This window comes from Hypanus sabinus, chromosome 10 (assembly GCF_030144855.1).
Source record: "Hypanus sabinus isolate sHypSab1 chromosome 10, sHypSab1.hap1, whole genome shotgun sequence".
NCBI classification, from domain to species: domain Eukaryota; kingdom Metazoa; phylum Chordata; class Chondrichthyes; order Myliobatiformes; family Dasyatidae; genus Hypanus; species Hypanus sabinus.
Genome location: NC_082715.1, coordinates 81,814,460 through 81,835,279, shown reverse-complemented (window position 1 = coordinate 81,835,279; position 20,820 = coordinate 81,814,460). Strand labels below are relative to the sequence as shown.

Sequence of the window (20,820 nt, the reverse complement as noted above, 5' to 3'; positions counted from 1 at the left end):
GAAAAGGAGTGGGGAATGGAGAAGAAGAAGGAGGGGGGAAATTACTGGAAGTTCAAGAAATTGGTGTTCACTTCATCAGGTTGGAGGCTACACAGATGGAATATAAGATGTTGCTCCTCTGACCTGAGTATGACCTCATCATGGCTGAGGAGGCCATGGACTGACATGGTGGAATGAGAATGGGAAGCAGAATTGAAATGGTTGACTGGCAGGAGATCCTTCTTTTTCTGGCGAATGGAGTGTAGGTGCTTGGTGAAGTTGTCCCTCAATCTACGTCGGGTCTCACTGATGTACAGGGGGCTGCTCTGAGAGTACTGGATAAAGTAGATGACCCCAACAGTCTCACAGGTTAAGTGTTGATTCAGCTGGAAGGACTGTTTGGGGCCCTGAATGGTAGCGAGGGAGGAAGTGTAAGGGCAAGTGTGACACCTGTTCCGCTTGCAAGGATAAGTACCAGGAGGGAGATCAGTGGGGAGGGACGAATGCACAAGGGCATCACATAAGGGGCGATCCCTATGGAAAATTGTAAGTGAGGGGGAGGATGAAGGAAAGATGTGCTTGCTGGTGGGATTCCGTTGGAGATGGTGGAAGTTATGGAGAATTATGAGCTTGCAATACATATTCAGCTTGCTGATTTGAAGCACAGACCATTACCATGATGACTGGATACAAATATTCAAGGATTATTCAGCTGCTCCCCAAAGGAACCTCAGGAAACTGCAGAACATGAATAGCCTGTCTTCTTTCAGAATGACAGCAGTGGTGACGGCACTGGTGATCCCAGTGCTATCACTAAACTGTTGCTGCTTCCTGTCTGGCTGCTAGCCCAGACTACCACCAGATGGCCTTTCAGATCCCTGAGGCCAAATAATTTGGATCCCAGAGTATCAAAGGAAGAGGCTAAGCAAACTGTGGTTATAGTGGTGGTAATCTTCCAAAGTTCTTTAGATGTTGGACCACTTCCCACAGACAAGAAGGAAACAAATATTACCCCACTATTTAAAAAAGCGGAACCAACAAGCTCAACATTAGTTAGGAGGTGCTTGAGATGAAGAATACAACAAAGAACACTTTGAAAGCATTAATGGATCTGGACAAAGCATGTCATTATGAAAGAGAAATCATATTTAAGAGATCAGCTGGATTTGTTACAAGAGATGTAATAAGAGACACAGGAGGTGTGGTATATTTAGATCTTCAGAAGTTTTTGATAAGGTTCCCCTTAGATTGGTGTGACAAATTAAACTACTTGCGATTAAACATACTGTAGAATGGCATGAATTGAGTATTAGTTGACAGGAAGCAGAGAGTATAAATAAACATATCATTTTCTGGGTGACACGCAGTAGTAGTAGTAGGGTGCCTCAGAGTGTCAGCTGTTCAGATTGGAGTGAGTGAGCTAAATGTAACATCTCCAAGTCTACAGATGACACTGCAACAGGTGAGGGAATGACTGAGATGCAAGGTGTAGATTCCAGTGTGACTGAGCCAAGTTGGGCAAATGGAGGTGCAATTTAACATGGATGAAGGTAAGGTTATTGACTTCTGTTGTAAGTGCAAGAGGAAATTATGATCTACACACACAAAATCCTGAATGAACTCAGCAAGTCAGACATCGATGAAGGTAAATAAACATATTGATGTTTCGGGCCTAGACGCTTCATCAGAAATGGAAAGGGAGGGGCAAGAAGACAGAATAGGAAGATGGGGGAGGGGAAAGGGGTACAAGGTGGCAGGTGATGGTGAGATTGGTGTTGAAGGGTGTGAGGGAAGAGAAGTGAGTGCAGTTACTTTTACAAGGGAGAAGATGCTCAAAAAGCTGAAAGACCTAAGGGTACGTAAGTCACCCAGACCAGATGATCTGCACTCTAGAGTTCTGAAAGAGACAGCAAAAAAGATTGTGGAGGCATTAGTGATGACCTTCCAAAAATCATTGGACTCTGGCATGGTGCCAGAGTATTGGAAAATTGCAGGTGTCACCCCACTCTAAGAAAGGAGAAAGGTGGCAGAAAGGAAATTATAAACTAGTTAGTCTAGCCTCAGTGGTTGGGAAAATGTTGGAGTCAATTGGTAAAGATGCGGTTATGGAGTACTTGGTGACACAGGACAAGATAGGACAAAGTCAGCATGGTTTCTTAAAGGGAAAATCTTGCCTGAAAATCTGTTGGAATTCATAGAGGAAATTACAAGTAGGATGGATAAAGGGGATTGGGTGGATATTGTATGTTTGAACTTTCATAAGGCCTTTGGACAAGGTGTCACACATGAGTCTGCTTACCAAGTTAAGAGCCAATGGTATTACAGGAAAGTTACTGACATGGTTAGAACATTGGCTGATTGGTAGGAGGCAGTGAGTGGGGAATAAATGGATCTCTTTCTGCTTGGTTGCCAGTGATTGGTGGTGTTCTGCAGGGGTCACTTTTGAAACCTCATCTTTTTATGATTTTGATGATGGAATAGATGGCTTTGTTGCCAAGTTTGCGGATGATATGAAGATTGGTGGAAGGGTCAGGTAGTGTTGAGAAAACAAGTAGACTACAGATGGACTTGGACAGATTAGGACAATTGGCAAGATAGTGGCAAATGAAATACAATGTTGGAAAATGCATTGTCATGCACTTTGGTCGAAGAAATACATGTCCAGACTATTTTCAAACTGGGGAGAAAATACAGAAATCTGAGATGCAAAGACACTTGGGAGTCCTTGTGCAGAAAACCCTAAAGGATAACTTGCAAGTGGAGTCAGTGGTGAGGAAGGCAAATACAATGTTAGCATTTATTTCAAGAGCTCTAGAATACAAGAACAGGGATGTGATTCTAACATTTTATAAGGCATTGGTGAGGCCTCAGCTTGAGTATTGTGAACAGTTTTGGGCTCCTCATCTTAGAAAAGATGTGCTGGCATTGGAGCGAGTTCAGAGGAGGTTCACAAGGGTGATTCCTGAAATGAAAGGGCTATCATATGAGGAACATTTGATGGCTCTGGGTCTGTACCTGCTGGAATTTAGAAGGATGAGGGGGATCTCATTGAAACCTTCTGAATGTTGAAAAGCCTAGACATGATAGATATGGAAAGAAAGTTTCCCATGGTGAGGGAGTCTAGGTCAAGAGGGCACAGACTCAGGATAGAGTGGCGTCCATTTAAAACAGAGGTGCAGAGAAATTTCTTTAGCCAGAAGATGGTAAATTTGTGGAATTTATTACACCAGGCAGCTGTGGAGGCCAGTTCACTGGGTGTATTTAAGGCAGAGCTTGAGAGGTTCTTGATTGGACATGGCATCAAAGGTTGCAGGGGAATGCTGGGGAGTGGGGCTGAGGAGGGGGAAGATGGATCAGCCATGATTGTATGGTACAGCAGACTCAATGGGTCAAATGGCCCAATTCTGTTTCTATATCTTATGGTCTAACCCAGGACAGGCCTCCAGCCTCCAGTGGAGTAGGAAACATTGGGCCTCCACTTTCCCCAGTGGATTCACAAACCCAGGAGGATTTTATTACAGGAGCAAGAATGTCTTGTTGTAAATGTATAGGGCCTTGGTGAGACCACATCAGGAGTTCTGCAGCTGGTTTTAGTCTCCTTACTTGAGAAAGGGTGCTCTTGTTGTGGATAAAAAACAACTAAGATTTAGGAGACTGATTCTGGGAAAGCAGGACTAGTGTATGAGGAGAGATTAGTTCACTCAAACCTTTTATATAGTGTAGATAATGAATGGGGAGAGATGTTGAAGAAACATACAAATTTCAGAAATACAAATACAGAAGATGTTCTGGATGGTTGATGAGTCAAGAAACTGAGGCCACAACCTCAGGGTAGACACATGTCATTTAGAGCTAAGATCAGGAGAAATTTCTGTTAAGAGTCATCATTTTTGGATTGGGTTGCAGAGTTGTTGTTTTTCTTGTAGATGAACATTCCTATGCTTGCTTATATTTTTATATACAGTAATTGTTCAGTGAATTTTCCAGCAACCATGGTACAGTTGCTTCTATATTTTTCTAAAAGTTTCTTAATTTTCAGTAACAGTTGTCATGGGATATGGGCTTTGTTTAATGATCATCTGTAATTATCTTTGTAGAGGATGGGAGAGCCATTGTTTCCAGTTTCTGCAGCAGTCATGATGGTGTCCAAACTGCTGTTCGAATCAGAATCAGAATCACTGACATATGTTGTGAAAATTGATATTTTCTGGCAACAATCCAAAGCAATATAGGAAAAGATTACTATAAGTTACAAATAGACCCTTTCTCTGTGGTAAAAGGAGGATACTGATTTTTTTTTAAAATCCATGTAAATCCCCACAGTAGGATCAAATAGCAAGTTTATAACAATTACAACATTGCTGCAGAGTTGTAGGAGTCACCAACATGGAAGCAGACCCTATTCACACTATCCTTTCTGACCATGAAGCAAACATCCACTTTATTCTCCCTTTACTGCCACCAGCCACTTCCAGATTATACCACTCATTACATACTAGGGACCATTTACAGTGGCCAATTAACCTACCAATCAGCACATCTTTGAGATAAGAGAAGAAACCAGAGCATCTGTAGGAAACCTATGCCATCACAGAGAGAACATGCAAACTCCACACAGACAGTACCAAGGTCAGGATTGAACCCAGGTTGTCAGAGTTGTGAGGCAGCAGCTCTACTTACCATTGCTGAAACAGTGTGTTTAAGTATAAAATATGTGAACCCATGGAGTTGGGGCAAAATAACTCTAACTCTAAGAGTGTTTTAGTAACCAAGAGATCTGAAAGCAATTAACTTATCATTTTATCTGTCTAAACTGTGATTGTTTTGATACAGGGTGCAAGGGATGACAATGGTTCTAATGGGAGAGTCATTGTCACTGGACCCGGGGTATGGTTTTCATCACTTTAAATATTCAGTGCTTATGACAGTTTAACATAGTTGATTTATCTAGTTTTTTCCTTGTTTCAGGGTATGGCTGGAATTAAAGGAAACAAGGGAGTACAAGGAAGACCAGGCCAAAGAGTATGTCATTTTAAACACTGTTACATTGTGTAATTTTTTTAGTTTCCAAAATAATTGCCAATACTGGAATTACTCCATTTTCATAGAAATAGATTTCCCTTCTTTTTAGGGTTTAGATAGCTCTAAAGATTATAAAGGATTGCAGGGGGCCATGGGATTTAAGGTAATTTTGAAACTGAGTTTTGAGGTTTTCGTGTCAAAATATAACAAAATTCATACCAGTTATTCTTGTTTCAGGGTATTTCAGGACCTAGTCCACAAGGTGAAAAGATAGGATTTAACACAGAGTGTGTTGGCGCGTGGCCTAGTGGATAAGGCGGTCTAGTGATCTGAAGGTCACTGGTTCGAGCCTCAGCTGAGGCAGTGTTGTGTCCTTGAGCAAGGCACTTAACAACACATTGCTCTGCAACAACACCAGTGCCAAGCTGCTTGGGTCCTAGTGCCCTTCCCTTGGACAACATTGGTGCCATGGAGAGGGGAAGGCTTGCAGCATGGGCAACTGCTGGTCTCCCATACAACCCTGCCCAGGCCTGCGCCCTGGAAACCTTCCAAGGTGCAAATCCATGGTCTCACGAGACTAACGGATGCCTATTACTACTATTATTAACACAGAGTTAAATGCAGCTGCTTTAGAATGCTTTGAAGAACTCCTCAGTCATGATGTGCTCGAAATTAACACCTTTGATTCTATCCCAAATCAACCTTATCAGAGCCTGTCTCACCTCCATTTGGATCTATTCAAAACATGTCCAATTAGAGAGTTTCTACCTGTAGGTAATTGCCATTAGAGACAAAGCTGCAAAGTGACCAAAGGTTGGGTGTTCAGGCAGAAGCCAAACGAAGCAGGGTAATGCGAGTGATAAGGAACAAGACCAGAATTGATCCTGGTGTGCAGATCCTGATGTGAAATTAGAATCAACACAAGTCAACTACTTAGTCTGGAATGAGGCCCCAAATCCCAAGAACTTTCTTTAGGAGCACAATTGAGAGTACCCTGACTGGTTGCATCACTGCCTGGTATGGGAACTGTAACTCCCTTATTTGCAGGATTCTGCAGAGTGGTGTGGACAGCCCAACACATCTGTAGTTGTGAACTTCCCATGATTCAGGACATTTACAACAACAGGTGTGGAAAAGGGCCCCGTAGGATCATTGGGGACCCAAGTCACACCAACCACAATGTATTCCAGGTGCTACCTGATTGCACCATCAATAACTCTTGGAGACGGGAAGTGAACGATAGGCTTTTATTAGCAGCAAAAGGAAGCATGACATCTCGGAGACTGAGGGAGGAGCAGTGCCCCAATCACCTTTATACAGGGGTCTGTGGGAGGAGCCACAGGAGCAGTCAACAGAGGGGTGTGTCCAGACAGGTATACATGGTTTACCACACGACCATCCGGGAAATAGTATTGCAGCATAAAAGCCAGGACCAACAGGCTCTGAGACAGCTCCTTCCACCAGGCTATCAGACTGATTAACTCACACTGATCTGAATGTTATGTTATGATCTGAATCTATGTTACCTTGACTGTTCTATTTATTAAAAATTATTATAAATTATGATTGCACATTTAGATGGAGATGTAATGTAAAGATTTTTATCCTCATGTATGTGAAGGATGTAAGAAATAAAGTCAATTCAATACTTGTCTGTCTTCTCAGAAGTAGCAAAGAACAGAAAATATTGATAGGAGTTAGTTAAAAGCCAACAAATAGTACATGTAATGTTGAATATAAACCAGAAATTAGAAACACATATAGTAATCATGTGGATTTTAATCTAAATATAGTCTGGACAAATCAATTTAGCAGTTAAAAGGGGGAGGACCATGGAATGTATATGAGATGTTTTATTATCATGCTGAGGAACCAGCTCAGAAAAAGTCCATTTTAGATCTTGTTTAGTGCAGTGAAAAAGAATTAATAGATAATCTTCCTGTAAGTGTATCTAAAAGGAAGAGTGACCACAATATAAATTAATTTTGTGATGATTTTGTAATTGAATTTCCTCTGCCAGCTCATTCCACACTGTCACCACCCTTTAAGTGAAGAAGTTGCACTTCAGATTCCCTTTAAATATTTCACCTTTCACCCTTTACCCATGACCTCTAATTCTGGGTTAAAAGTGACAATGTTCAGTCTGAAATGAAGGTCTTAAATTTTTACAAAGGAAACTATGAATAAAAAGAGGTGGGGAAAAAGTTGGCTGTGCTGATTGGGAAAATACATTAAAAGATTTGATAGTGGATAGGGAATGGGTAGCATTTAATCAAATGATGCAAAGGGCAAACTTAAAGAAATTCATCCATGGTCAAAGATAGCATTAAATCAAGGGAAGAGGCTTGCAAAGTTGCCAGACATAGCAGCAAGTTTGAGGATAGGTCGGGTAATAGAACTCAGGAAAGAAGGATCACTCACCTCAACACTAAACTGATTCCACAGCTTATGGACTCACTATCAAGGATTCTACAACTCATGTTCTCAGTATTATCTATTTATTTATTTATTTGTTATTATTTGGGGGGTTTTTTGTATTTGCAGTTTGTCTTTTGCGTATTGATTGTCAGACTTCGTAGTTTTTCTGTAAATGGCTGCAAGGAAATCAATCTCAGGGCACTATATGATGACATAAGATCATAAGACATAGTGGAATTAGGCCATTTGGCCCATCGTCTGCTCCACCATTGTATCATGGCTGATCCTTTTTTCTCCCTCCTCAGCCCCACTCCCCAGCCTTCTTCCCATATCCCTTGATGCCATGGCCAATCAAGAACCTATCAATCTCCACCTTAAATACACCCAGTGACCCGACCCCCATAGCTGTCTGTGGTAATAAATTCCACAAATTCACCACCCTATGACTAAAGAAATTTCTCTGCATCTCTGTTTTACATGGATGCCCCTCTATCCCAAGGCTGTTTTCCCTTGTCCTAGACTCACTCACCTTGGGAAACATCCTTTCCACATCTACTCTATTTAGGCCTTTCAACATTTGAAAGGTTTCAGTGAGATCCCACTTATCCTTCTAAATTCCAGTGAGTATAGGCCTAGAGCCATCAAACATTCCTTGTATGATAATTCCTTCCCAGAATCCTCCTCTTGAACCTCCCCTGAACCCTCTCTAATGCCAGCAGCTTTTATTCAATAAGGAGCCTAAAACTGTTCACAGTTCTCAAGGTGAGGCCTCACTAGTGCCTTATAAAGCCTCAGCTTCAGATCCTTGCACTTATAATCTAGACCTCTTGAAATGAATGCTAACATTGCATTTGCCTTCCTCACTACTGACTCTACCTGCAAGTTAATCTACTGGGTGTTCTGCACAAGGACTCCCAAGTCTCCTTGTATTTCAGAGTTTTGGATTATCTCCCCATTTAGAAAATAGTCGGCACATTTATTTCAACTACCAAAGTGCATGACCACGCATTTTCCAACATTATATTTCATTTGTCACTTTCTTGCCCATTCTCCTAATCTGTCTAAGTCCTTCTGCAGCCTTCCTGATTACTCGACACTACCTGCCCCTCCACCAATCTTCATGCCATCTGCAAATTTGGTAAAAAAGACATCAATTACATCATCTAAATGTTTGAAACACACCATAAAAAGAAGCAGTCCCAACACCGACCCCTGCAGAACACCACTCGACTGACAGCCAACCAGAAAAGGATCCTTTTATTCCCATATGCTGCCTTCTACCAATCAGCCAATGCTCTAATCATGTGAATAACTTTCCTGTAATATTTGATAAGCAGTCTCATTTGTGGCACCTTGTCAAAGGCCTTCTGAACATCCAAATATACAACAACCACTGCATCCCCTTTATCTATACTACTTATCATCTTCTCAGAGAGTTCATCAGGCAAGATTTTCCCATATTGACTTTGTCCAATCTTTTCCTGTCTCACCAAATACTCTAGAACTCCATCTTTTACAATTGACTCCAGCATATTTCCAAACACTGAGGCCAGGCTAACTGGTCTATAATTTCATTTCTGCTGTCTCTCTCCTTTCCTAAAGAGTAGAGAGACATTTGTTATTTTCTAGACCTTCACAACCATGCCAGAGTCCAATGATTCTTGAAAGACCATTACTAATGTTTCCTCAGTCTCTACAACTACCTCCTTCAGAACCTCAGGGAGCAGTTCATCTGGTCAGGGTAACTTATGTACCTTTAGGTCTTTCAGCTTTTTGAGCACCTTCTCCCTTGTACTAGTAACGGCACTCACTTCTCTTCCCTCACACCCTCAACACTGGGCACCTTCCTAGTGTCTTCCACAGTGAAGGCTGATGCAAAATACTCACTTAGTTCATCTGCCATCTCCTTGTCCCCCATTATTATTCCTATGGACTCATTTTCTAGTGGTCCTATATCCATTTTCAACTCTTATTTTTTATTTACTTGAAAAAGCTTTTTAACTCACTTTGAAAAAAAAACCCACACAAAATGCTGGCAGAACTCAGCAGGCCAGAGAGCATCTATGGGAGGAGGTAGTGACGATGTTTCGGGGTGAAACCCTTCATCAGGAGTCACTTTGACTCACTTTGATATTGTTCGTCAGCTTGCTTTAATATTTCATCTTTTCTCTCCTAATATATACATATCACCAACTTTGATAATAAATTTACTTTGAACTTTGGATTAAGAAACTTATAATTAATAGACAAAACATAATATTTGAATAAGCTAGTGAGAAATTTAAAAAATGAATATAAGAGCTTCATTAGGTACATAAAAAGGCAATAGAATACAAGGAGATAATGTGAAATCATCCATTTTAGTGCACAAAAATGAGAAGTAGGTACTTTATAAATGGTAGCAGATTGGATAAAGTTGATGCTCAAGGGGACATAAGGTGTACTTGTGCATAATTCATTGGAAGCCAGTACATTGATGTAACAAGCAACTAGGAAGGCAAATACCTCGTTAACATTCCTAACAAGAAGACTTAAATACAGGAGTGAGGAGGTCTCATTTACAGTTGCAAAGTTAAGTAATGTATTTTGTCAGGAACAATGAAGAGTATAGAATATTTTTCTCTGTTAAAACAGGGTTGTCGTGATGGAAGATTTTAATTTCCCCAATATGAATTGGCACCTTCCTAGATCAAGGGGTTCAGATGGGGTAGAGATTATTAGGTGTGTTCAGGAAGGTTTTCTGACACAATATGTAGATAAGCCTACAAGACGAGAGGTTGTACTTGATCTGGTATTGGGAAATGAACCTGCTCAGGTTTTAGGTGTTTCAATGGGAGAGCATTTTGGAGATAGTGATCACAATTCTATCTCCTTTACCATAGCATTGGAGAGGGATAGGAGCAGTGATGCACCAGCAATAACTCTCAAAGATGTGAGTTAAGGTAGGCTTTTATTGGCTGGAAGAAAGCACAAGCAGCAAGCGACCACCACACAACATCCTGGAGACTGAGGAAGGAGCTGTGTCTCCAATCGCCTTTATACCGGGGTCTGTGGGAGGAGACGCAGGAGCAGTCAGTGGGGGGGGGGGGGGGGGGGGCGTGTCCAGACAGGTATATGTAGTTCACCACAAGCAGACAAGTTAGGAAAGTGTTTAATTGGAGTAAGGGGAAATATGAAGCCATCAGGCAGGAACTTGGAAGCATAAAATGGGAGCAGATGTTCTCAGGGAAATGCACAGCAGAAATGTGACAAATGTTCAGGGGTTATTTGTATGATGTTCTGCATAGATACATTCCAATGAGACAGGGAAAGGATGGCAGGGTACAGGAACCATGGCGTACAAAGGCTGTTGAAAATCTAGTCAAGAATAAAAGAAAAGCTTACAAAAGGTTCAAAAAACTAGGTAATGCTAGGAATCTAGAAGATTATAAGGCTAGTAGGAAGGAGTTTAAGAATGAAATTAAGGGAGCCAGAAGGGGCCATGAGAGGGCCTTGGCAAGCAGGATTAAGGAAAACCCCAAGGCATTCTACAAGTATGTGAAAAGCAAGAGGATAAGACATGAGAGAATAGGTCCAATCAAGTGTGACAGTGGAAATGTATGTATGGAATCAGATGAGGTAGCAGGGCTACTTAGTGAATACTTTGCTTCAGTATTCACTATGGAAAAGGAGCTTGGTGATTGTATGGATGACTTACAACAGACTAAAAGCTTGAGCATGTAGATATTAAGAAACAGGATGTGCTGGAGCTTTTGGAAAGCATCAAGATGGATAAGCCACCAGGACCAGATAAGATATACCCCAGGCTACTGTGAGAGGCGTGGGAGGAGAATGCTGAGCCTTTGGCAATGATCTTTGTATCATCAATGGGGATGGAAGAAGTTCCGGAGGATTGGAGGGCCACAGATGTTGTTTCCTTATTCAAGAAAATGAGTAGAGATAGCCCAGGAAATTATAGACTAGTGAGTCTTACTTCAGTGGTTGGTAAGTTGATGGAGAAGATCCTGAGAGGCAGGATTTATGAACATTTGGAGAAGTAGAATATGATTAGGAATAGTCAGCATGGCTTTGTCAAAAGCAGGTCGTGCATTACGAGCCTGATTGAATTTTTTGAGGATGTGATTAAACACATTGATGAAGATAGAGCAGTAGATGTAGTCTATATGGATTTCAGCAAGGCATTTGATAAGGTACCCATTCAAGTTTTATTGAGAAAGTAAGGAGGCATGGGATCCAAGAGGACATTTCTTTGTGGATCCAGAACTGGCCTGCCCACAGAAGGCAAAGAGTGGCTGTAGACAGGTCATATTCTGCATGGAGGTCGGTGACCAGTGGAATGCCTCAGGGATCTGTTCTGGACCCCTTCTCTTTGTGATGTTTATAAATGAACTGGATGAGAAAATGGAGGGATGGGTTAATAAAACTGCTGATGACACAAAGGTTGGAGGTGTTGTGGATAGTGTGGAGGGCAGTCAGAGGTTACAGCAGGACATCGATAGGAGGCAAAACTGGTCTGAGAGGTGACAGATGGAGTTCAACCCAGATAAGTGTGAGGCGACATACACAAAATGCTGATGGAACACAGCAGGCCAGCTAAGTCTTCGTAAGTGTGAGGTGGTTCATTTTGGTTGGTCAAATATCATGGCATAATATAGTATTAATGGTAAGACTCTTGGCAGTGTGGAGGATCAGAGGGATCTTGGGGTCTGAGTCCATAGGACACTCAAAGCTGCTGGGCAGGTTGACTGTGTCAGAAAACATAAGGTCCAAAGGCCTTCATCAACTATGGGACTAAGTTTAAGAGCTGAAAGGCAATGTTACAGCTTTACAGGACCCTGGTCAGACCCCACTCAGAGTACTGTGCTCAGTTCTGGTCACCTCACTACAGGAAGGATGTGGAAACTATAGAAAGGGTGCAGAGGAGATTTACAAGGCTGTTGTCTGGATTGGGGAACATGTCCTATGAGAATAGGTTGAATAGGGTTTCAGGCCGATACCCTTCGAAGTGTTTCTGGTGAAGTTCTGCCAAAAGGTTTCGGCCCGAAACATCGACTGTACTATTTTCCATAGATGCTGCCTGGCCTGCTAAGTTCCTCCAGCATTTTGTGTGTACCACTTGGATTTCCAGCATCTGCAGATTTTCTCTTGTTTGTGAGCTATTCCTTATTTCTGTTTATTCTCTTTCAGACTGAGCAACTCTTTGAATGATGCCCTTAAACTAATTGTCTAGGGTTCTATCACAAATGCTTATTTCAACAGCATGACCCTTTGAATATTATAATCAGATCAGTGTGGGCAGTGGCAGAACCTGGGGTGTAAAACCCCCATCTTCAAATCAACCAAAAGGTTTTGATAGATACCAAAGCCTTACCCGTAGCTGTGATTTTAATATTTTCATTTGTATCTGACATTTGGCAACATTTAAAAATGTTTTAAAAAGTAATTGGTCAGTAGGGTAGTGTAGCAGTGAGCTGTTACACTGATAGCAACCCAAATTCAGTTCCACCGCTGTCTGTATGGAGTTCATATGATCTTCTTGTGAACATGTGGGTTGCCTCCAGATACTCCAATTTCCTCCTACATACCAAAGATGTACAGGTTGGTAGGTCAATTGGTCATATGGGTATAACCGGGTGGCATGGACTTGTTGGGCTGGAAGGGCCTGTTACCATGCTGTATCTCAAAATTAATAAATAAAATTATTTACAATAAGTAAAACTGAAGCCATTTATAACTAAAAGCATATTTTTGCTTCTACATCCACAGCCATACAATTCCATATGCTAACATGAGCTTACGTACAATGCCATTATGAAAAAAAACAATATTATAGTCTCTGTACAGGGTGTTCCAGGAGTTTATGGGACAAAGTGAGATACTGGGCTTTAAAGTATGTTGGTGCGATCCCATAGTATTTGCACAGACTTTAAAAAAAAATTCTTACAGGGAATTCCTGGAGATCCAGGTCAACCTGAAAGAGATGGAGCTCCAGGCATTGAGGTACAGTAAGTAAAGCACATTCAAATTTATATCTGAATTTTGATTGTAACAGTAAACTATATTAATACATTGATTTCTATTTTAGCCATATCAAGGACCACAGGGACTGAAAGGACTAAAAGGCATTACTGGACCCAAGGTTAATGGAGTGCTCCCTTATAATTTTGGATAATTCAGTCAATGCTACAAACAACAGGACTGTAATCCTTCTTTATATTTTTAAAGGGAGAGAAAGGACTTCAGGGACCTCGAGGTCACAAAGGTCCAAAAGGAAAACCTGTAAGTAATTAACATGGCTTTAGATTCTGATCTAATTTTTTCTCTGAGCTGCTCTATTTTATTAATATTAAATGTTTACAGATGTCAGAAGATCTCTTCCAATTGTGATTTTAAACTTAAAGCTCACAATAGAAGAAGGTGCAAGAAATCGTTGTTCAATATTTACTAGCTAACTGAATTACCAGAAGAAACTACTTCCAATCCATAGGAAATGCAGTGAAGATGATTATTGATTTTAATCACTCTTCCCAAGTTCCAGTTGACAATTAGAGCAAACCCTGCATTGTTTATTTCAGCACAGCCAGGAAATATCCAGAATCTAGAAGAACAAATTACATTCTGTTTTTCAAATATTATTCCAACTATATAAGGAAGCTGTCAGGCCTGCACATGCAGACTCATCCCAGTCTCCACCCAGCTGACAGGGGTCACCTGCCATTTGTTTCCATCTCATCACCAGCAACTTATTTAAACCCAGCTCTCATCCATCTTCCTCATTTACTCAGCAAAGCAGCCAGTGTCAACCAGTTGTTCCTTGGCTTCAGTTACCTTGTTGCCTTGTCATGTTTAGTATGTTCTCTCTTGTTTTGTGGCTTGTTATTTTTCAGTATATTATTAAAGTTCAGTTTATTATCATCTCTGCTGCTCTGCATTTGGGTCATGCATCCTCTACATTTGGTCTGAACAACAGTGTACATGTATACCTAATAAAGTGGCCACTGAGTGTAGACATGTTGTTGACAGATTTTTCACTCAAGCACCCATTAGTTTTGCAAGTTTTGTAGAGGCTCTTCTCAGGAATGTAAATTGGTATTATGAATGATAAAATCTTGTTTATTTGTGCTATTGTTTGTGTAGCCTATTAGATATGGCCTTTCATTGATTCTTCTGTGTTTCTTGCATATACTGTGTATGTCTGGAAGAAAATAAATCTCAGGGTTGTATATGGTGACATATACATTCTTTTCTAATAAATTTACTTTGAACTTTGAGCTTTCAAATCCTTTTTCATGCTTGTGTATAACCCTTGTTTGATGGGTTGAATTCTGAAAGCACTAATCTTGAGAAACCAAAGGTGGTGTATCAGCTAGTCTCTGGAAGCCTACACACAACCATATATTGATATTGATGTACAATTATACAAAACATGGAGCAATGCTTACGCAGGTAGTTTCTTTCTTGGGAAATTAACATTGACAACGATATTCAGTGCAGTACTAGGTATACCAATTTTGGAAGCAAAAGGACTATTTTCAACAATTATAACATCTTGACCCCCAACCAAACTATCGGTACCAAGTGCTGTGGTCATAACAACTCTCCTTTATAGCAGTGAATCTATTTTTTGTGTCATAAAGACCAGGAATGTCAAGGACACAGCAATATTATCCATATCATTTTCCTGTAAATCCTTCCAACAGGCTGCTACGTGCACTGAGAAAACTGCAGCTAAAGAATTTTTATTGGGTTTTGCCATTTAACGTATTCATAGAAACACCTCTTGACTTGCTAATCCTTGTAATGTCTGTTTGCTTAATCATAAATTAAATGCCAATTTTTACATGACCTTTTATTCTTATACAATAGGGACCAAAAGGCTATAAGGGTCATGCAGGGATACCAGGGTGGCATGGAATTGTTGGGTATCCTGGAAATCAGGTTTGTTTTGTAACTATCTTCAAATATTGCTCTTTCTACACATCAAAATTTCATTAGTTTATATGTTCTATTAAGTACCAACCTGCTTTAATATTTACTTCTCCTGTAGGGCCATGCAGGATACCCAGGACCAAGTGGAGTAAAGGTAGAGCAGGTCTTGTTTGACACACTGAAACATTTTAGCAGAAACAAAGAACTGTTTACACACCAACGCTTAGTCAACAGGTTTTTGAGTTTGTGTTCCTTTATTCCTAACCCCGATCTACTCTGATGAAAGCTGACATAAAACCTGCCAAGATGCAATTGATTTCCTGCACAGATGAACTTTTAAAAAATATCCCAAAAAATACCAACTTGGCCCACATCCTTAAATCAACACTCAGAAAAAAAAGTCCAGCTATCAGGAATTTTTTTGTGAGATCTTACCATCGAGAAGTTTTCCAGTTCTGATTACCCCATTATAGGAAGGATGTTGAGGCCTTGGAGGAATGCATTTAAGGAGACGTGAAGGGCAAGTTTTATGCACAGAGAGTGGAGGGATGTTTGGAATGTGCTGCTGGGGTGGTGATAGAGGCAAATACATTAGAGACTTTTAAGAGGTATGCAGATATAGTCATATAGTTATAGACTACTACAGCACAGAAACAGACCCTTTGTCCCATCTAGTTTATACTCTACTATTAATATGCCTAGTCCCAAGATCTGCACCCAAACCATAGCCCTCCATACCCCTCCCAATCATGTACCTATCCAAATTTCTATTAAATGTTGACATTAAACCTACATCCACTTCAGCAAAAGGCACATGAATGTGAGAAAAATGGAAGAATATGGACATTATGTAAGCAGAAGAGAATAGCTTGGTAACCAACTTGATTACTAATTTTAATTAGTTCAACACAGCATTATGGATGAAGGGCCTGTTCCTGTGCTATACTGTTCTAGGTTCATAGAAACATAGAAAACCTACAGCACAATACAGGCCCTTCAGCCCACAAAATTCTGCCGAACATATTCATTGTAACAATAGTGAAAATATTTTTCAGTAAATCAGACTAAAAGGACTTGGAAATCTGGAAGATATGGTAAGTTACTAAATAAATCCCATTGTATTTTTATCCTTTAACTTTTGCTCAGCACTATTATATAAAAGCTTCCAATGTTTCTGATTGAGAATCCTGGAGATAAAGTCAATGCTGGTAGAGTAATTATACAAAGACATAGTCTATGATTGGTTCATTACTATCAGTTTCATCTACCTGTTGCTGAAATTTATCCCACATTTATTTCTTAAAGTATACTAAACATACCTTCAGTATTTATGTCAAAGATCTGAATAGAGAAAAGGATAGGGGGATCTCAGAGGTAAGTTTTTTTTTACATAGGGAGTGGTGGATACATGGACCATGCTGCCGGAGGTGGTGCTGGTGGAGGCAGACACATTAGCAACATTTAAGAAATTCTTAGATAGGCACATGGATAATAAAAAAATGGAGGGCTATGTAGGAAGGAAGTTAGATTGATCTTAGAGTAGGTTAAAAGGTATGCACAGCTGAAGGGCCTGTACTGTGCTGTTATGTTCTATGATTTAATGAAACAATACTGTGACTGTTTTGAGGATAGTATCTTGTGATATGTCGTTTATTTTTCACAAAGATTTAAAATAAAATAAATCAAATAGTGAAAATTAACCTCTTATCTTTCAGGGGAACAAAGGTGCTGAGGGAATAGAAGGAAATGAAGGTCCCAAGGTAATGTAAAAATGTACTTACAAAATTACAATTAATCCTGATCTACCACCTGCTATGTTGTGGGAAAAACTCACTCTTAGCTTTAATAATAAAGGGCTGATCTCTGTACTATACTCTCAGCTGATGTCTTTGGGTGTTCAAGATTTAAACTAAACTAAGATCAGATGGGAGGATGACCTTGGTATGGATCTGGCTGAGGAATATTGGGCAAAAGCATTGAAAAGGGTTCATTCCTCGTCATCATGTGCTAGACTGGGGCTCATACAATTTAAAGTTTTACACTGAGTACATATAAGTAAAGCCAGGCTTGCTGACATATATCCCGGGGCAGGCACTGGCTGTGACAGCTGGCTCTCTGGCTGGTTTACTGCATACATTTTGGTCTTGCCCTTGGCTTTATGGCTATTGGGCATTGGTTTTAAAAATTATTAGTGAGGTTTTGGGGGTGACACTGAAACCTTGCCCGCTTTTAGCTGTATTTGGTGTGGCGGATGATGCTTTGGGTTTAAATGCAAACCAGTCGGATATTGTTGCATTTATATTGCTTTTGGCCCATAGGAGAACCTTGTTGGTCTGGAAATCTGCCACTCCCTCATCTGCTGGTGCTTGGTTAGAGAACGTAATTTTTTTTCTGAAATTAAAAAAGATTAAATTCACTTTGAGGGGGTCTGTGAAAAAGTTCTATTTGAAATGGGGACCTTTCTTGTCATATTTTGGGAGTCTTAAGGAATTACCTACTAGTTGAGGGCATTTGATTGTACTTGGGAAGTTGCTCCCCTTTTAACACACATCTGGTTTACCTCACAGGGTGGTTGATGAATTGTAATATGAGTGTATTCTGGATCATCTGATATGTTGTGGATGTGTGTGAGCCCTTGAAGTAGTGTAGGGGTATGGCTGTGAAATGTCTGTAATTGTATATGTGAATTGTTGTATTGTAAATACATTAGCTGCTATGGTATGTTCGGGGAGGGAGGGTAAGGGGAGGTTTGTTTAGGGATAAGATATATGATGCACCATCAATAACTCTCAGAGACGAGACGGGAAGTGAACGATAGGCTTTTATTAGCAGAAAAAGGGACCACAACATCTTGGAGAGTAAGGGAGGAGCAGTGCCTCCAATCGCCTTTATACAGGGGCCTGTGGGAGGAGCCACAGGAGCAGTCAGCAGAGGAGCGTGTCCAGACAGGTATATGTAGTTTACCAGAATATAAAAGCAAGATGGAGGAAAATGTAATCCATTATGTATTCTGTATTGCGTCATTCCTTCAATAAAAATATATTAAATAAAATTACAATTTAGAGGTATTGAGAAGTAATCATCATAGTAATGACATCTTCCAATGTATTTGGTTTAAGGGTGAAAAAGGAGAAAAAGGACCAAAAGGAGAAGTAAGTCATTCTTACAATCACTTAACAAAGGCAAATGATTAATAATTTTGATGAGAGTGGAATAGAAATTGCTTCCTTTTGAGTCAGGATCTAGAAAAGGGCATAATTCTAAATGTGGAAATGGACCTTGTTTCTTATCTCCAATAAAATTAACAATAAATTTTACAATTTCTCAGATAATTCAAACATTACTCATTTTTTGCTAACAGACTCATAAGTCTATCTTAGCTGACTCCTGATCAATCACAACCAGCACATCCCCGCCCCCCCTCACACACACTAGTCAATACACGCTTTCTAATAGGGCCTGAAGTTGTGTCAGTTGATTATTCAAATAGATTTTTATTTGAGTAAGCATTCAATGCTTTCAAATTAATATATGAAGTATGATCCTTTTTTGAAACTGTGCTTTTCTATTAAGTACTGCATTTTCAATGATGTTTTTTATTTGTGCATGAACAAATCTCAATGAACATAATGGACGTAATGTAATGTGTGAATCTTGGAATGCATGACTGATATGCTTAAGTTTTTTTAGCATTAAAATACTTTCTTAAATAAGTGTATTGTGTAGTCATCATTTTTGGAAGAGTAGTTTGCTAAATATTGAAAGTGCTGAAGGATCATCACTATTGTAACATGATTCACCCTCTTTTAATGTCTGTGAAACATGGTTTTTTCTCGCTCACCATACTTGAAAATTTACATTCCCATACTTTTGTTAATACCTTTAAAAACAGGATTAAAATTGACATTAAGAGCAGTTGTGGGCTCTTAGTGAAAGTTTAATGGATTTGTTTACTTAGGAGAAAGTTGTGTCCAGGTTCCTATGTTCTGCAATTCCTACACTGTACTTCCTTCCATAAAAATCATTAATTTAGATCCTCTCCTTCAGTTATTTCTGTTCTTCAATATGCCTTAGTATACATTCCAGATGAACATGCTGCAAATTTGCAAGTTCTCACTTTTCAGAATATATATATAAAAGATTTTTTATATTATTTTCTAGCCAGGTGATGAAGGTGATACTGGACCAAGGGGTTTCAAGGGCAAAAGAGGTCCTCCTGGAGAACCAGGCAAAAGGGGTTCTCTTGGAGAACGTGGTCTACCTGGTGATGCAGGCTTGCCTGGGTTTTCTGGACCTGCTGGACCTCCTGTAAGTAACAATTTACATATGAAAGAATGCGCATTTACATAACTGCAAATGGCTTTTGAGTGAATAAAATTCTACATCTCAATATATAGAAGGGTAAATCAACGTGGTAGAGAAATATGTCTGCAATGAGATTGTTTATATTATAAATATCCAGTAAATCTGAGGTACAGCAATTGTTGTTGGTAATAAAGGTTATTTGCCTAGCAATTGGATCACCCAGCACAGTTTTTAAATGCTTTACAATTAAATTTTAATATCTTGTGTAAATCATGAAAACATTATTCTTCAAAACACATGATATTTATTAAATTCAACAAGGCATTTCTGGGCATGACTGATACAAGTGCACCTTAGCAGTAAAGCTCACTGCACACTTGCTAAGTAACATTATTCACTGTGCATTGTTCAGTTTGAGCATTGCCACTTGGAAATGGAGCATATTTCTCTCCTGACAAGTTGCTGGCCACCTACAGAGAACAAACAACTACATATCATATCTGCTAAGTGTGTTCAGGAAGCCATGTTTAAAGGTTTAATAAAGATCAGCTTTATTTGTCACATGTACTTTGAAATATACAGTGAAATGGTTTGCATCAATGACCAACAGAGTCTGAGGATGTGTTGGAGGTAGCCGGTATCACCATTCTGGTGCCAAAATAGCATGCTCACAACTTACTAGCCCTATGTAATGCATACATCTTTGGAATGTGGGAGGAAAACAAAGCACCCAGAACAAATCCATGCAGTCACAGGGAGAATGCACGAACTCCTTGCAAAGGATGGCATTTGGGTTGTTATTTTAATTTGATATCATTAAGAAACAAAATGGACATCCTGGGTCAATACAACATCACACTGGTTGTAAAGAGAGCAGTGTGAATGGAAAAAAGGATGAGAAGAAGTTGAACTAAGTTTACAATCTTTATGTGGAAGTGTACACTTACAGTCAGCCTTTGCACATTCATTGCAGAATTTGTGACTCGAGTTTGCATGAGCCACTATAGGCTAGTGTTCACCAAACAATATGAATAGAATTAATGATGAGGTAAAGGCATACATTGCAGAGGGAACACCCAACCCCTTAAAAAAAAGTACTGTTAGAAAAATGGACTTTTATAGGAGTGTTACATTATTTACAGAGGGATATAATGCAAAATCAAGATT

General features: G+C 39.8%; 1 protein-coding gene across 1 annotated transcript in view; it reads left to right on the top strand.

Annotated features, from left to right (window-relative positions):
- Positions 1 to 20,820, top strand: part of zmp:0000000760 (mucin-19) — a 72,216-nt gene that overhangs the window by 24,878 nt on the left and 26,518 nt on the right. Inside the window, exons 7-18 of the mRNA XM_059983463.1 lie at positions 4,813 to 4,866; positions 4,948 to 5,001; positions 5,111 to 5,164; positions 5,239 to 5,292; positions 13,366 to 13,419; positions 13,505 to 13,558; positions 13,645 to 13,698; positions 15,286 to 15,357; positions 15,467 to 15,502; positions 17,064 to 17,108; positions 18,468 to 18,500; positions 19,510 to 19,656. Of these exons, the coding sequence (XP_059839446.1) occupies positions 4,813 to 4,866; positions 4,948 to 5,001; positions 5,111 to 5,164; positions 5,239 to 5,292; positions 13,366 to 13,419; positions 13,505 to 13,558; positions 13,645 to 13,698; positions 15,286 to 15,357; positions 15,467 to 15,502; positions 17,064 to 17,108; positions 18,468 to 18,500; positions 19,510 to 19,656 (711 nt within the window). The remainder of the gene's footprint in view (positions 1 to 4,812; positions 4,867 to 4,947; positions 5,002 to 5,110; positions 5,165 to 5,238; positions 5,293 to 13,365; positions 13,420 to 13,504; positions 13,559 to 13,644; positions 13,699 to 15,285; positions 15,358 to 15,466; positions 15,503 to 17,063; positions 17,109 to 18,467; positions 18,501 to 19,509; positions 19,657 to 20,820) is intronic.